The sequence below is a fragment of the Myotis yumanensis genome, unplaced genomic scaffold, assembly GCF_028538775.1.
Source record: "Myotis yumanensis isolate MYYU_CA2020_CCGP unplaced genomic scaffold, mMyoYum1.0.hap1 SCAF_10, whole genome shotgun sequence".
Classification (NCBI taxonomy): Eukaryota; Metazoa; Chordata; class Mammalia; order Chiroptera; family Vespertilionidae; genus Myotis; species Myotis yumanensis.
In genome coordinates, this window is record NW_027223761.1 from 2,529,149 (window position 1) to 2,543,716 (window position 14,568).

Consider the following 14,568-nt stretch of genomic DNA (forward strand, 5'->3'; position numbering starts at 1 on the left):
CTGTGACTATGTGTGTTGATGTGTATGTGTCTATGTGTGTTGATGTGTCTGTGTCTATGTGTGTGTGTCTGTGTCTATGTGTGTTGATGTGTCTGTGACTATGTGTGTTGATGTGCCGGCCTGCGAGGTGCAGGGGACGCCCTCAGCCTGGGCTGGGCTGTGCTGCCTTCCTGCTGTGTGACCTTGAGCAGCTCATGCCCCCCTGGGCCCGGTTCCTTGTTTATAAAATAAGGCGCGGGAGCCAGCAGGGCCCAGCCACAGCTGTAGAGCTGGCGCTGCACAGGTGACCTGGAGAGGCGGGTGCTGAGTGGCGGCCGAGATCTGCCTCGCAGGCTGGGGTCCTGGCGCCAAGCAACCGCCGGGGGGCGCCTTGCTCCCACTCCCACAAAGGGCAGCCCGAGGACCCGGCCCTTCCTGCCGCCCCATCCTCCCGTGCTGGCGTCCCTGTGCCCATCCGTATGCGCCTGTGCCTCGCCAGCACGGCCAAGGGCCAAACTGAGAGGGGGCGGTGAAGGATGGAGAAAAGGCAGACAAGAGAAGAAAGCTGGGGCTCGGTGGACGCTGTTCTCTGATGGAGAGACAGCGCCACAGACTACAAACCGAGTCTTTATTTTATAGCAGATTCCACGAAGCAAAGCAAGGGCCTGGTCAAGATGTTTACAACGTTCTCGTGGGTTTCGATCCTACTCAACTACATGCACCTGAACTCTATCAAGCCCACGTCACTCAGGCACGTGGGGCCACGTGTTCGGACCACAGGTTCAAGCTCACAACCACAGCTGTTGGCTATCATTGTGCTGGGAGGGCTCTGCCCTCCAGCTGGGACTTGCACGTGGCCGTGAGAGGACCGTGCCCTCTCATTAGGCCGAGGCTTGAACCTGTCCAAACACTGTAGTCGCTCTCCACATGCGCCCTCCTCCCTCTGTCTCTGGAGCCCCCTACCTTTGGGGCTCCTCCTGCCCCCACCCCGTCCTTCCTCTCCTTCCATCCCTCCAGTGTGGGACCCAGAAGAGCCAGAAGCCCGCCCGCCCCACGCGATAGACCAGGTATCGAGGCCTCTCAGCACCCCAGCTCTGCCTCCTCTCCCGCCCACCTGCCTGAGCACCTAGCACAGCCCAGGAGACCCCCTGATGGGAGAGGAAACGGAGTCTCAAGAGTGAAGTGCTTCGTCCTCAGGGTCACGGTGAGTCCAGCTGGGCCTCCCTGACGTTCATCTGGCCCTCGCCCCCAGCCGGCCCCCCTCCCTTTCCCAGCCCCGCCCGCCCCCCACAGTGATGGACACGGCTCTGCTTTGCTGCTCTTTATTTCATTAGGAAAGTAACGGGGGGGGGGGGGGGGGTCCCAGGGCCTCTGGGGTGGGGACAGGGACAGCAGCCGGCTCCTGCCCCATTGGCTCGGCGAACCTGTGGTGTGGGGAACGGAGACGAGGCCTGAGGGGCTCTGGGTGGTTCTGGGCACTCACCCACCCCCTACTCTGGGGCTGGGGCCCCCAGGCAGGGCTTCCCGACTCAGGGCTTGGCCCTCAACAGCAACCCCCACATGGGAGCAGCTGCACGAGGGTCCCCCAACCCTTACCCAGGCCTCGGCTCAGTGGGGTGTGTTGAAGCGGCCGCAGTGCGGTGGGGGCCGGTAGAAGGGGTCCGTGGAGATCAGGGTTCTGCAGGGAGGAAGGGGACCAGAGGGGGGGGTGGGCAGCGAGCCGGCCTTTGCTTCCACCTGCACCTCCCGAGGGGCCAGCGCTCAGCCTGAGCAGCCAGGCCACAGGCGGCCTTGCCTAACCCTAACCCTAAAACCCTAAAACCCTAGCCCTAACCCTAACCCTAACCCTAACCCTAACCCATCAGCTCAGGTGGTTGTTGGTATAAATGCCATTTGTGAGGAACTGGGCCAAAAGGCGTCAGAGTGAGGCTTAACCACAGTCCATTCAGTTGTGTGTCCCCTCCTGCTGCCCCCCCTCCCCCCCCACATCCCCCACATCCCGGAGGGAGCAGGGGCAGGACAGCCTCTGGTCACTGGGGAGGGGAGGGAGTGTGTGGGCGGGAGAAGCGATGAACGAGCCAGAGGGAGGAAATGAGGAAAGGGGCCTCTCAGAAGGACGGACAGATGGAAGGAGAGAGGAGAGGCCCGGAGCAGCCAGGGGCGGGCTGGAGCGGAGGGAGGGCGGGCGGGCGGGCGGGCCTGCTACCTTCCCACGTGGGGATGCATGTGCCTCAGGCTCTCCGTGGGGGTGGGGATGGCCTCCATGCGTGTGACCGGCTGGGTGAGGGCATAGCCTCCAGGTTTCTGCGGCTGGAGGCCCCCCGCAGTCCAGCCTTCCCGGTCTAGACCCTTCGGGATGTTCTCGAAGTACCTGCGGCACAGAAGGGGCTGTGGCGGCAGCCTCTCTGCCCCCCTCTGCAGCCCCCCATCTCTGCAGCCCCCCGCCCCCATCTCTGCAGCCCCCTGCCCCCATCTCTGCAGCTCCCCGCCCCCATCTCTGCAGCCCCCTGCCCCCATCTCTGCAGCCCCCTGCCCCCATCTCTGCAGCCCCCTGCCCCCATCTCTGCAGCTCCCCGCCCCATCTCTGCAGCCCCCCTGCCCCATCTCTGCAGCCCCCTGCCCCCATCTCTGCAGCCCCCCCACTTCTGGAGCCCTCCCACCTCTGCACCCCCCCACCTCTGCAGCCCCCCCGCCCCCATCTCTGCAGCCCCCCCACCCACCTCTGCAGCCCCCCACCTCTGCAGCCCCCCCACTTCTGGAGCCCTCCCACCTCTGCACCCCCCCACCTCTGCAGCCCCCCCGCCCCCATCTCTGCAGCCCCCCGCCCCCATCTCTGCAGCCCCCCCACCCACCTCTGCAGCCCCCCACCTCTGCAGCCCCCCCACTTCTGGAGCCCTCCCACCTCTGCACCCCCCCACCTCTGCAGCCCCCCCCGCCCCCATCTCTGCAGCCCCCCCGCCCCCATCTCTGCAGCCCCCCCACCCACCTCTGCAGCCCCCCACCTCTGCAGCCCCCCCACTTCTGGAGCCCTCCCACCTCTGCACCCCCCCACCTCTGCAGCCCCCCCCCGCCCAGCCCTCTCCAACAGGAGTCCTGGCTCCCACAGCCCATGGCCGCCCTGGTGTTGAGCCTCCTCCCAGGCTGAGCTCATCATTGGGCCCGGCCTGGCCCCCCCGTCTGAAGGGCCAGCTTCACAGCCCAGGTGTGGGCAGGGAGGGGCTCACCCCTGGCTGTAGGAGGTCAGGTAGGGATTATCCAGGCCAGGCTCGTAGGGGCTCCGGACGTAGCTGGGGTTGTTCAGGATGTACCCCGTGGGCTCCTGCCGAAAAGGGGGGAGAGGGGCTGTCAGGTCAGGAGCGGGCAGGGCTTGGCGGTGGGGCTGGGGTACCCCAGGCCTCACCTTGTTCCCCACCGTCTCCCGGCCCAGCAGGGAGACATTTGTCTGTTGCACCCGCTGGGGGTGCTGGAATTGCCAGTGGGTCAAACTGCTGCGCTCCGGGCTGGGAGGGGGCACCTGCAGGGGACAGAGCACAGGCGGAGGCAGCCAGGATGGAGGGAGGTCAGGCAGAGGCGGGCAGCCGCCACCTGCCCCGGACCCACCACTGGTCCGTCCGTCCCCTCCAGCCACACTCCTCCGGTTCCAACACACCCTCCCTTCCCAGCGCCTAGGCCTTCACCCTCCCCAGGGGCTCAAATACGCTGATCTCCCCACCCCTCAGGGCCAGCCCCGGCCCAGAACCCATCCCCATCTCCCCGCCCCCCCCTCCCCGCACCTTCTCCCAGGGAGCCCAGCTGCTAACCCGGGAGCCCAGAATCCTCTCGTTCACGCGGCTGAAGCCAGTCTCCCGCTCGGAGCATCGGGCCACCTGGGGCAGGAGCTCATCCCCCTAAAGCGACAGACAGAGCGGCCGCTGGAGGCGGGAGCAGGCCTCCGCCCTCTGTGCTAACTGCCCCCAGCACCCCAGCCTGTGGGGACAGGCATCCCTCCCCGCCCGCTCACATGCAGGTGGGTCATGGGGAGAAAGTCCGCCTTGCTGGTGCTCCGGCCTGGAAGGAGGGCCTGGAAAGAGGCCGCAGAGCAGCGTCAGTGAGCCCCAGAGGCAGCGGCCCCTGCAGGGCTCAGCACGAATGGGGTGACTGGGGTAACAGGGAAGGGACGGGTGTGGGGGACTGAGAGGCGGCCGGCGCTGAGTGACACCAGCAGGCAGGGGGCCTGTCGGTGCTGAGTGACCTCGGTTGGCTCTGCGGCTCCTCCTCCTCAGACCTCAGTCTTCCCGCCCATAAAGTGGGGGTACTAGGCCGAAGGAGTCGTTTTTACAAGCGCTCTTTCAGCTTGCGTTTGAACAGGTTCTGCAGCTCACATATAAACAAACCCAGGGATTCCCAGGCCGGAGGGCTTCCGTCTCCCTGCGACTCCAGGGGGGCCCAGCCCCACTTACCGGGTCCCCAGGGAGCGCCTGGGAGGGCGCCTGGAAGGCGATGGGGTTCTTGGAGGACGCCTCGGTGAAGCCGCTCTCCTCCTTGGCCCCGATGGACTTCTTCTGCAGGAGATCTGCAAAAGGCCGCCCTGTGCCCCCGGCTACCTGCCCCGCCCGCCCACCGGGCCTCCAGGGGCTCAGAGGCCGGGCGGGCAGGGACCGAGCGGAACCCCCTGGATCCTGGGCGCCAGGAGGAAACCAGCATCCGGGGCCGAGAAGGAGGGAGGGCAGGGGAAGGGCCGGGCCCACAGGCCAGGGGTGGCTGGGGTGCTCGACCAGCCCTGTAAGGTGACAGCTGTCCTTGGGGGTTTGGCGAGCCTAAGGCACTGAGGTCACCCCGGGGAGACGGTTCCCCCAACTGCCTGAATGTCCTTCTCCCCCCCCCCCCCCCCGCCCCCCCGTGCCTTCCTGGTGCTGTGCCGGCTCCCGTCCCCCAGGGGCGCTCCTGGGCCTGTCCTGGGGTCGGGGTAGGGAGGCGCAGTGGAAGGCGCTCTGAGCTGAGACAAGTGCCCACCTGGCTGGGTTGAGGGCTCCTTGAGATACTTGGAATTATACTCGGAAGTCATGAAGCGAGGGCCCTGGAACAGAGGCGGGGGATGGGGACACAGGTGGCCGAGCCCAGGGGGCGGCTGGGGGCGGGCAGCTCCGGGAATCTGCTCTGAGCAGACTTGTGTGCCGTGTCCTGAGCAGTGAGGGCCAGTCCGACACCCGGACACGAGCTCCTCTCCGACCAGGCCTCCCAGTGCCAGAATTCACGAGAGCACAGCTCCCCGCGACCACGAAAACCACCTCCCACCCCACACGGGCTCCTAGGGATGAGCAGCGGGGCCCGGAGCCCCCAGGAGGGGCCCAGACCGGAAGGGGCCCGAAGAGAGGAGAGAGACGGAAGCGAGAGAAGGGGAGTCCACGTCACAACTCAGGGCCTGGATCCGAGGCGCCTGGGTGAGGAGGGGAGCAGGGAGCCCGTGTTAAACCCCAAGACTCGCAGAAGGACCGCCTGGATGCCGTCTTGGGACTCAAGTCCTTTGCTCGCCCATTTTTGTTTTTGTTGTTGCTTTTCGGTGCCCCGAGCCCGCGTGTAGTGGGCTCCTTGGGGGAGTCAGTGCAGAGGGAGGAGGAGGAGCGGGAGGAGGCGGGTCGGCCCCCTGCCCAGCCCGCAGCCCGCCTTGGGGTCTCCCACTCACGTGTCTGGCATTCTCCCACTCCACCGAGCCCTTGTTCTGCTGCTGGAGCAGGGGCACGTGCTTGGGCTCCAGCCCGGTGATGGCCTGCGGCCCGTAGTCCTGGGTGTCAAAATGCACTTTCCTGACCTGGGGGGAGAAGGGGGAGAAACCAATCGCCCGCCTGGTGAGGGCGTGGCAGTCACTTCCTGACCCTGATTCTGCCCTGGACTCCCAGGGTCTCCGGGGTCCCTGTACAATGAGGGCGGGTCCTACCCCTCTGCTCAGAGCCCTGCAGTACTCGCCGCCCTGGGAGTAGAAGCCCACGTCCAGACAGCAGCCCACAAGGCCCTCGGCCCCCCTACTCCTCTCCAGTCCCTGCCTCCTTGCTGTCCCTCCTCACCCCAGACACCCCCCCACCCGGGCCCCAGGGCCTTTGCACTTGCTGTCCGCAGGGCCTGGGACGCTCCTCCCTCACATTGCTGCGGTTGAGCGGAACACTCACCTCCCTCACCTCTTTGTCTCATGTCTCCATAGCAACCTTTTCTGACCTGGTTTGCAGGGGCAGCCCCTTCACTTCTGCTTCACCCCCTGCCTCGTCCCTGTTGTAGTTTCCCCAGCACTTATCACCTTCGGCCATGGAAGAGATGGCCAAGACAGTGGCGGAACGAATACGGGAGTGGGTGGGTGGGTACCCAGAGGTGATGGTGATGATGGGAATGGTGGCCGCCACAAAGACAGGAAGGAAGACGGGGGAGTGACAGCGATGGTGAGCACGGTGGTGTGGGCCCGGAGACGGGGAGGGGATGCTGGAGATCCTGGGGATGGGGCTGGGCGTGGGACTGGAGAAGGGTGTGGGGATGAAAGTGGAGCCACAACGGCTCCCTCGTGCCCAGACATCTCAGCCTGGACCAGTGCCTAGCAGGGCAGCCCTGCCCGCTGGAGGAATCCCACTCTCTCCGGCCCAGCCCCGCTTCCACCCCATCTCAGCTCCCCCCCGACCCGGCCCTGGCCCAGCACTGACCTCCTTGGAGGTGGGTGCCGTGCTGGCCTTCTCCAGGGAGTAGCCAGAGCTGGTCTGGTACAAACTACCGGGCAGCGGGCACTTGCCGTCGGGCATCTCCAGGGGGCGGTAACTCTGGCTGGTGACGGTCTGGAAGCTGTCCCGGACTTGTTCCCTGAGGGCAGCAGGAGCTATCACCCCGGGGCCTGGGGTGCTTCTCTCCAGCAGCTCTCCGCCCCCCTCCAGCCCCCAGGATGCCTCAGAAGTCCTTTGGGCCCCGGGTCCTTAGGAGCCAGGCCCTGAGCCCCCCAGAGCCCCCGACCCAGGCAGGCAAGGCTCAGGGTCCCTGTGCGTGCTTGTCCGTGAGAGCTGAGGCCCAGCAGGGCAGGGGCTGCGAAGCGGGTGTACAGACCGTACCCCATGGCTGGATTGTCGGGAGCATGGAGACCGGCTTGGTATGAGACCGCAGGCCGGTAATTCGATGTGTAGCCGGTGCCTTTATGACTGCCCATGCGGGGCTTGAACTCCTCCCGGCCTGTGGGGGGGGTGGGGGGCAGGACCCAGGTCAGCAGGTAGGGAGCACAGAGGGCGGGGCTTCCCAGGCAGGGCCAGCTCCCCGCAGGGCCCAGGGGCCCCGTGATGGAGAAGGCACAGCCAGGGCAGGAACCTGTGGGACAGGAAAGGCCTGGCCCTCTGGGACTCTGGCTGAGGGCCCAGGTCAGTGTGGCAGCGTCACAGGATGGGTCCTGGGCAGGGGCTACGGGGCGGGCCTGCGGACAGCACACGTGTGAACACGGTCCCTGCGGGGCTCGGGGGGCTGCGGTCACTCTGTGTGACAGGCCGGGGGGTGGGGCTGCTTCTCTCCCACAGGAGGCCTCCCCCATCCTCCTGTGTCCTGGGGGGCTCCTGCACAAAGGCGCCCTCACCGTAGGCTGTGCAGTAGGTGGTGGCGTAGAATTTCATGGGGTCCGCGCAGCCCCCTGAACTCGTCTTCACGTAAGGGGAGGCAACCCCCAGGGGGATTTTCCCCGTCATCGTGCTGTGGGGCAGGGCCCCCGGGGGCCTAGGAAGGAAACACAGAGAGCCTGGGGGTCCAGCAGCCCAAGGGCCCCGGCTCCGGCCACGGAGACCACAGAGGAGGTGATGGAACCCCACCCGGCGGGCCCCTCCCCAGGCCTGCCTGTGTCCACCACCCACACCTCGCACTGCAGGAAGGACCCGTCATTGTCAGCATGTGTCTCGGGTACTGGGTCTCAGTTCACTTCCCCACACCTTGGTGTGGACTCCCGTTTACAGCCGGGGAAACTGAGGTTGCAAGTGATGAAGGCTTAGCTCATCGTCGATGGTAGAGCCAGGACCTGGGCACAGGGCACCTGACTCCTGCCCGTCCTGATCCTAACCCAGTGATGGCGAACCTATGTCACCTCTGACACGCGAACTCATTTTATTGGTTGACTTTTCTTTGTTAAATGGCATTTAAATATATAAAATAAATATCAAAAATGTAAGTCTTTGTTTTACTATGGTTGCAAATATCAAAAAATTTCTATATGTGACACGGCACCAGAGTGAAGTTAGGGTTTTTCCAAACGCTGACACGCCGAGCTCAAAAGCTTCGCCATCACTGGTCTAACCCCACACGCTGTCCTCTGGGGACCGACGGCCAGCCTCTGGCCGGTGGGAACTCCCAGCTACTTCAGCTGGACGCCCACTCCCAGCCCCCGGGGGCCTTGTCTCTCCCTCCACGCCTGGGGCCTCGCCCACCTCCCGCCAGAAGTTGGCTCTGCCCAACCGCAGCTGGCCCCACCCTCACCTGCCCTCCGCAATGGCTGTGAGGTCTGCGAGAGGCGAGCGACAGGAGGCAGGAGCTGCTCCAGAGAATCCTGGGCCCTCAGGGAGGTGGCCAGGCCAGGAGTAACAGTGGTTGCCTAGCAACCGGCGCCTAGCAACAGCGTCCCACGCCTCTGAAGCCGTTCTAAGGCCAGGGCCCTGTGAGGGGCTGACCTGGCCGGAGGGGGCAGGGTGCCAGGAGTTGTCCAGGCCAGAGCCTGCCTCTGCGGCCTCCCCCATCGCCGGCCTCCGCCTGCCAGGGCCCAGCAGAGCTGTGCTCTGAGTGACGCGAAATAAAAGATAATCCAGAGCAATCACTTCCATTTATTGAGTACCCACTTCTCAGCAGACACTTGCCATCCGTTATCTACAGTAGCTCTTCCAGGTCGCTATTATTATTCCTCTTGTCCCATGGGGACGATGAGGTTAGGCAAGCAGCGTGGCTGGAGAGCTGGCAATCGGAAAACAAGGCTGGTACGCAGACGTGGGTGGGTCCAGGCTCCACTCTCAGCCTCTGGGTTAATGAACGCTCGCCGTGTTCTGCCAGCGCCAAATCCGTGCGCACATTAATCATTATCCCCAAGAAACCGCAGCCCTCGCGGGTGTGGTTCAAGACGGATCTGTCACCTTTGATGAGGTTCTGATCCCCTCACGCCCCCACTTCCTCCTCTTCCCCGAGGGCTGTGGCTGCCTGCGCACAGGGCTGCTGGCGGACTCAGCACCTGAATGATAACTGAGGCTCAGTTTTTATTTACTTATTTTATTTTTTAAAATATATTTTTATTGCCGAAACCGGTTTGGCTCAGTGGATAGAGCGTCGGCCTGCGGTCTGAAAGGTTGCAGGTTCGATTCCGGTCAAGGGCATGTGCCTTGGTTGTGGGCACATCCCCAGCGGGAGATGTGCAGGGGGCAGCTGGTCGATGTTTCTCTCTCATCGATGTTTCTAACTATCTCTCTCCCTTCCTCTCTGTGAAAAATCAATAAAATATATTTTAAAAAAATATATATTTTTTTATTGATTTCAGAGAGGAAGGGAGAGAGACAGACAGAAACATCAATGATGACAGACAGAGAGTCATCGATCAGCTGCCTCCTGCACACCCCCCACTGGGGATCGAGCCCGCAACCTGGGCCTGTGCCCTGACGGGGAATAGAACCGTGATCTCCTGGTTCATACACAGGCCGATGCTCAACCCCTGAGCCAGGCCGGCGGGGCTCAGGGTTTAAAGCTGCTCTTCTCAGCCTTATTTTGCAGATGGAAAAGTGAGGCCTGAGGACAAATTGCCCAGGCCTCGCAGCTGGCGGAGGCAGGGCCGAGTCCAAGGCCCCTGCCCCGCTGGGAGGGCCCACTTGCCCCCCTTCTCACCTCCCCCCCCCCGCCCCCCACCCGGTGCTGGCCGCTTTAGGGCTTGTAAATGCTTAACACTGGATCTCTGGGGAGGTGGGGGTGGGCGTCCTGATCTGTAACATTTGCCAATTTCCGGGGCATAACGACTCCTGTCGTGACTGCTTTCAAACTCCAAGGCAATGTCGCTGAGCTGGGAGCCGGGAGGACGAGCTCAGGAGCCCACTGAGCTACAGTGTGTCCAGCACACGGAGGCCATGGCCATGGCCGGGAGTCGTCTCAAGGTTAGTACTTACATCAGCAGGCGATGACTTTGAAGTACTTATTACCTTCATTTTAAAATGTATTGATTTCAGAGTGGAAGGGAGAGGGAGAGATAGAAACCTCAGTGATGAGAGAGAATCATGGATCGGCTGCCTCCTGCACACTTCCTACTGGGGATCGAGCCCGCAACCCGGGCATGTGCCCCTGACCAGAATCTGCAGGCCGACGTTCTAGCCACTGAGCAAACCGGCCCGGGCCCCCTTCATTGTTCACGGGGCCAGGTTTTCCTTGTTAACAGTGGCTGAGTTCCACAGTCAGCTTGTAAATTCCCTGGAGGTTTCACCTGCTCTCATGCTGGGCGTGAGCACCCCTGCCCACAGGAGAGGGTGAGGTGTGAATGCAGGGGAGTGGGGGGGGGGGCTGCCCCTGCTGCACTCACCCCGAGGCGACTGGGCCTGCCAGGGAGGGTGCCAGTGTCTACATCTGACCCCACAGAGGGACCCCGGACTCAGTGGGGCCCAGGGCCCCGGGAGGTGTGGCAGGCAGAAGCGAAGGCGCACAGCCCTGCCCTCCAGCGAGGAGCTCCCAGTCCAATGGCCGAAGCTTCCATAAGCTCCACCCATGAAACACGAGAGAAGGTGCCATGGGTGGTGGTGGGGGGGCTCCCCCGGCGAAGGGAAGGAATGGGTTCCTCCAAGTGTCTGTAGAGAAGTGCTGATCACAAGCAAGAACTCAGACTCTGAAGCCAGCTGGCCTGAGCCCTGCCCGCGCCCCGCGCCCCCCCCCCCCCCCCCCCCGTTATAGCTGTCAGACTCGGTGCCTGCTCTGTGTGCCTCAGTTTCCCCTTCTGGAAAGTGGGGCCACTATTGGTAGCTACCCATGGGGTTGTGGTACGCCTAAAGCACTTAGCCCCGTGTCTGGCACACTTAGATGGTAGGTGCCATCTTAGAGGTAGGAAGAGGCCTTGGCAAAGGTTGGGGCCGGAAAGTTACAAGCAGGCATTCCACACGGCCCTGCCCTCGGCGAGCCAGGGCCTCAGACCCAGGAGTGTGATGAAGCCCAACGCAAGAGCCTGAGAGGCCGAGCTCAGGAGCCGCTTGCCGCTCCACAGCTGGCGGCTCCCTCTTCGCCTCCCTGACCCTGGGTCGGCCCCTGGAAGGGAGGAACACAGCGCCCACCCGCAGGGCTGGGGGTGGATCTGAAATGCCCTCTGCAGGAGGTCTGCACCCGGCGGAGGTGAGGGGCGGCCTCTATGTGGAAGGCCCGCAGGACAAAGGTGGGCAGTGCCCGGCCTGCGTGGAGCAGGGGTGGCTGTCCCCCGCGGCTGGGCACCGAGGGGCGAGGGTGCAGCTGGGGAAGGCAGCCTGCAGGGGCCTGTGCCCAGGGTGCCTTTTAGCAGGGGGGTGAAGCGTTTGAAATGCTCCCCTAGTGCCGTGGTCGGCAAACTGCGGCTCGAGAGCCACACGCGGCTCTTTGGCCCCTTGAGTGTGGCTCTTCCACAAAATACCACGTGCGGGCGCGCACATACAGTGCAATTGAAACTTCATGGCCCATGCGCAGAAGTCGGTATTTTGTGGAAGAGCCACACTCAAGGGGCCAAAGAGCCGCATGTGGCTCGCGAGCCGTGTTTTGCCGAGCCGCAGTTTGCCGACCACTGCCTAGCTCCTGGAGGGAAGCTCTGAGCTGCTGGGACTACCTGGGCGGGAGCCCAGAAAGACTTGGGCAGGAATTCCCCAGGCGGAGGCCCTCCCGGCAGCTGTGGTTCTCTGCTGTGTGGTGCCACCCAGCGGCCACAAGCTGGAACTGCAGGAGAGGCGCTGCCTTCCTGCGGCGGGGGATGCAGGAGGAGGGAGCCCCGCGACTACCTTGCCCCAGACGCGAAGGGTGGAGGCAGCTTTGGCTCTGGGGTTGCGCCGGGCCTGCTGGGCGCGGGGCAGATCCTCTGGGAAGTGCTGAGCCTGTGGCCCTGCGCTCCACGCCACGTGGTTCCGAAGGGACAGACTGCCCTGGCTAGATGGGTGACCTGGTCCAGGCCTGCGCAGTAAGATTGAGAAGGCAGCGTTTCCAGGGCCGAACATGGGGTTCAAGTATCTCTTTGCGTCCCTGCTTTCAGTTCTGTGGGGTGTGTATCCAGAAGAGGCGTTCTGGGTCCTATGATACGGTTCAAGTCCCTGTGCTGGAGGCCTGCGGCCAGGCCCAAAGGGTGCTGTTTCCTGGGCCCTGAGACAAGGGGTGCTGGGGCGGGGAGGGGTACAGGATCAGGTGTGGCCTCAGGGAAGGCCTGGACTGAGCCCCCTTAGCCTTTAGCCGGGGGAGGAAGAGGAAGAGGCAGAGGTGCTGATGTCTAGGGTGAGCCCAGGTCACATCCCTGCTCCTTCCTGAGTCTTCTAAAACGTGGGTTTGAGGTCTGGCTCTGAGACAAACAGGGCTGTGTGACGTTCCTTTAGTAACCGCCCCTCTCTGGTCCCGCTGCCTGTGAAAAGCAGGGGCGGGTCCAGAATAGGAGGTCCGGCTGATGTGTTTGTAGTGGGAGATGTGTTGCTTGTTTGGGCTCAAGCCCTGGCTCTCTCTCTTTAAATGGATATTGAAATGATGGCTGTCCCCCACCTACTCCTCCCCCCACCTCATCCGTGAGGCAGCAGGACCCCCAGCCCACCCTCTTTCCAGCTCCTTCCCCTCTGCCTTGTTACAGGGGAGTGTGGCCTGGCCCTCCGGGGCCTCTGGGCCCTCATGGGCATCTCTCCCAGCCAGACCCTCAGGCGTGTCCACAGAGACCACGGGGTCCATGAAACAGCTCACCAAGCCCCTCATTCTGCCAACGGGAAAACTGCTTCCGAGCCCAGATTCTTCTGAGGCCACCTGCAGACCTCCCCGAGAGCAGGTGCCCCCACTATGCGACCACCTGGATCCCAGCGGCCCTGAGGCGCCCCTGCGGTGGAGCAATTTGAAGTTGGGACATGGCGTACCAGGGCACTGCCGAGTGGCAGGGGTGTGGTTATTTTGGTTGTAAAGACTGGGTCCAGAGCCCTGGCTGGTTTGGCTCGGTGGATAGAGCGTCGGCCTGCGGACTCAAGGGTCCCAGGTTCGATTCCGGTCAAGGGCATGTACCTTGGTTGCGGGCACATACCCAGTGGGGAGTGTGCAGGAGGCAGCTGATCGATGTTTCTCTCTCATCTCTCATCAATGTTTCTAACTCTCTATCCCTCTCCCTTCCTCTCTGTAAAAAATCAATAAAATATATTTAAAAGACTGGGTCCAGCCCGGCTGGTGTGGCTCAATGGTTGAGCATCAGCCTATGAACCAGAAGGTCATGGTTCGATTCCCAGTCAAGGGCACATGCCCGGGTTGCAGGCTCGATCCCCAGTGGGGGGCCTGCAGCAGGCAGCGATCCATGATTCTCTCTCATCATCGATGTTTCTATCTCTCTCTCCCTCTCCCTTCCTCTCTGAAATCAGTGAAAATAAAAAGACTGGGCCCAGGGAGGAGCCTGCAGACGGGTCAGATGCCTTCGGCTCCACTGCGGGTTTTCCCATTTCCAGCTTCTCTGCAGGACGACTTGGGCCGGTAGGAAGGTCTGCGGCCTTAGGAAGGCGGGAGAGCTGCAGGGTCAGGCTCCTCAATCCCCCTGGCTCCCCCCCCCCCCCCCACCCCCCGTAAAAGGTGCTCTGGAGGCCCTGCTCACTGCACATCACCTGCAGGAACGGAAGTAGCCCCAGTCTAAGGGCCCGAGTCCCATCTCTCCATCTTTTGTAAAAGGAACCGCCGCCTGGCGGCTGATCCCGCTCTCCCCTCCGCCCTCCGCCCACCCCCCAGTGCTGGCGTCACTGCTTCCCCTGCGTTTCCCCCCCTCGGCGGCGTTTCCTGGAAGAACTCGTGTTTATGTGATGGCTGTCCTGCCTCTGCCTGTTCTGTTCTTTCACTGTCTCCTCTGGGGGAACTGGTTGATCTTGCACGAGGTTTAAAAATTCATGACTCCTGGGGAAGATGAAACAAGATGAAGCAGAAGATAAGAACCTAATCCTGGCCCTCCACGGGGATGGAGATATTCTGGGCAGTGATTGGGATTTGGGGGGGGGGGGGGGGGGTCAGGAGGGTGGGTTCTGGACACACGGAGATCTGGGGTCGAATCTGTCGGGCTGTCTGGCTTCCTCCACTTCCCGCAGCTGTCTGCTTGGCTGTACCTCGAGGTCACAGTAGCACTCACACACTTAGGCTGTGGATTCGGGGAAAAGACTGATATTTAAGTGCTTAGCACACAGCCTGGCCTAGAGAAGGCTCTCCTCAGTGTTTATGGTTATTTTCTATTTCCCAGACTCCCTCGCGGTTCGATAAGGGCCATGCGGCCAGTTCTGGCCCCCAGCGCTGTGGGAGGGATTGAGGGGTGCCGCTCCCAGTCTGAGGTCACTAGGAGTGGCCATGAGTTTTCCACTCTGTGGGTGGGGACCCCGTGCTGGGATGGAAGAACCGAGAGACAGACACAGCGTGGAGCCCTGCGTCACCACATGGAGG

At 63.0% G+C, this 14,568-nt stretch overlaps 1 protein-coding gene across 2 annotated transcripts; it reads right to left on the minus strand.

Moving 5' to 3' along the window:
• Positions 1 to 1,325: 1,325 nt before the first annotated feature.
• On the minus strand, positions 1,326 to 8,513 carry SAXO4 (stabilizer of axonemal microtubules 4). Of its 2 annotated transcripts, XM_070426365.1 has the most exons (14): positions 8,434 to 8,513; positions 7,547 to 7,683; positions 7,038 to 7,155; positions 6,642 to 6,795; positions 5,642 to 5,767; positions 4,972 to 5,035; positions 4,419 to 4,531; positions 3,980 to 4,039; positions 3,780 to 3,866; positions 3,380 to 3,493; positions 3,204 to 3,298; positions 2,186 to 2,350; positions 1,576 to 1,657; positions 1,326 to 1,403 (listed from the first exon to the last, which is right to left on the minus strand). In XM_070426365.1, exons 2-13 carry the CDS (start codon positions 7,653 to 7,655, stop codon positions 1,588 to 1,590), a joined length of 1,275 nt encoding a protein of 424 aa, XP_070282466.1. In that variant the 5' UTR covers positions 7,656 to 7,683; positions 8,434 to 8,513; the 3' UTR covers positions 1,326 to 1,403; positions 1,576 to 1,587. The 2 variants fall into 2 exon arrangements, with proteins under 2 accessions (XP_070282466.1, XP_070282467.1); XM_070426366.1 differs by lacking the exon at positions 3,980 to 4,039.
• Positions 8,514 to 14,568: the final 6,055 nt, after the last annotated feature.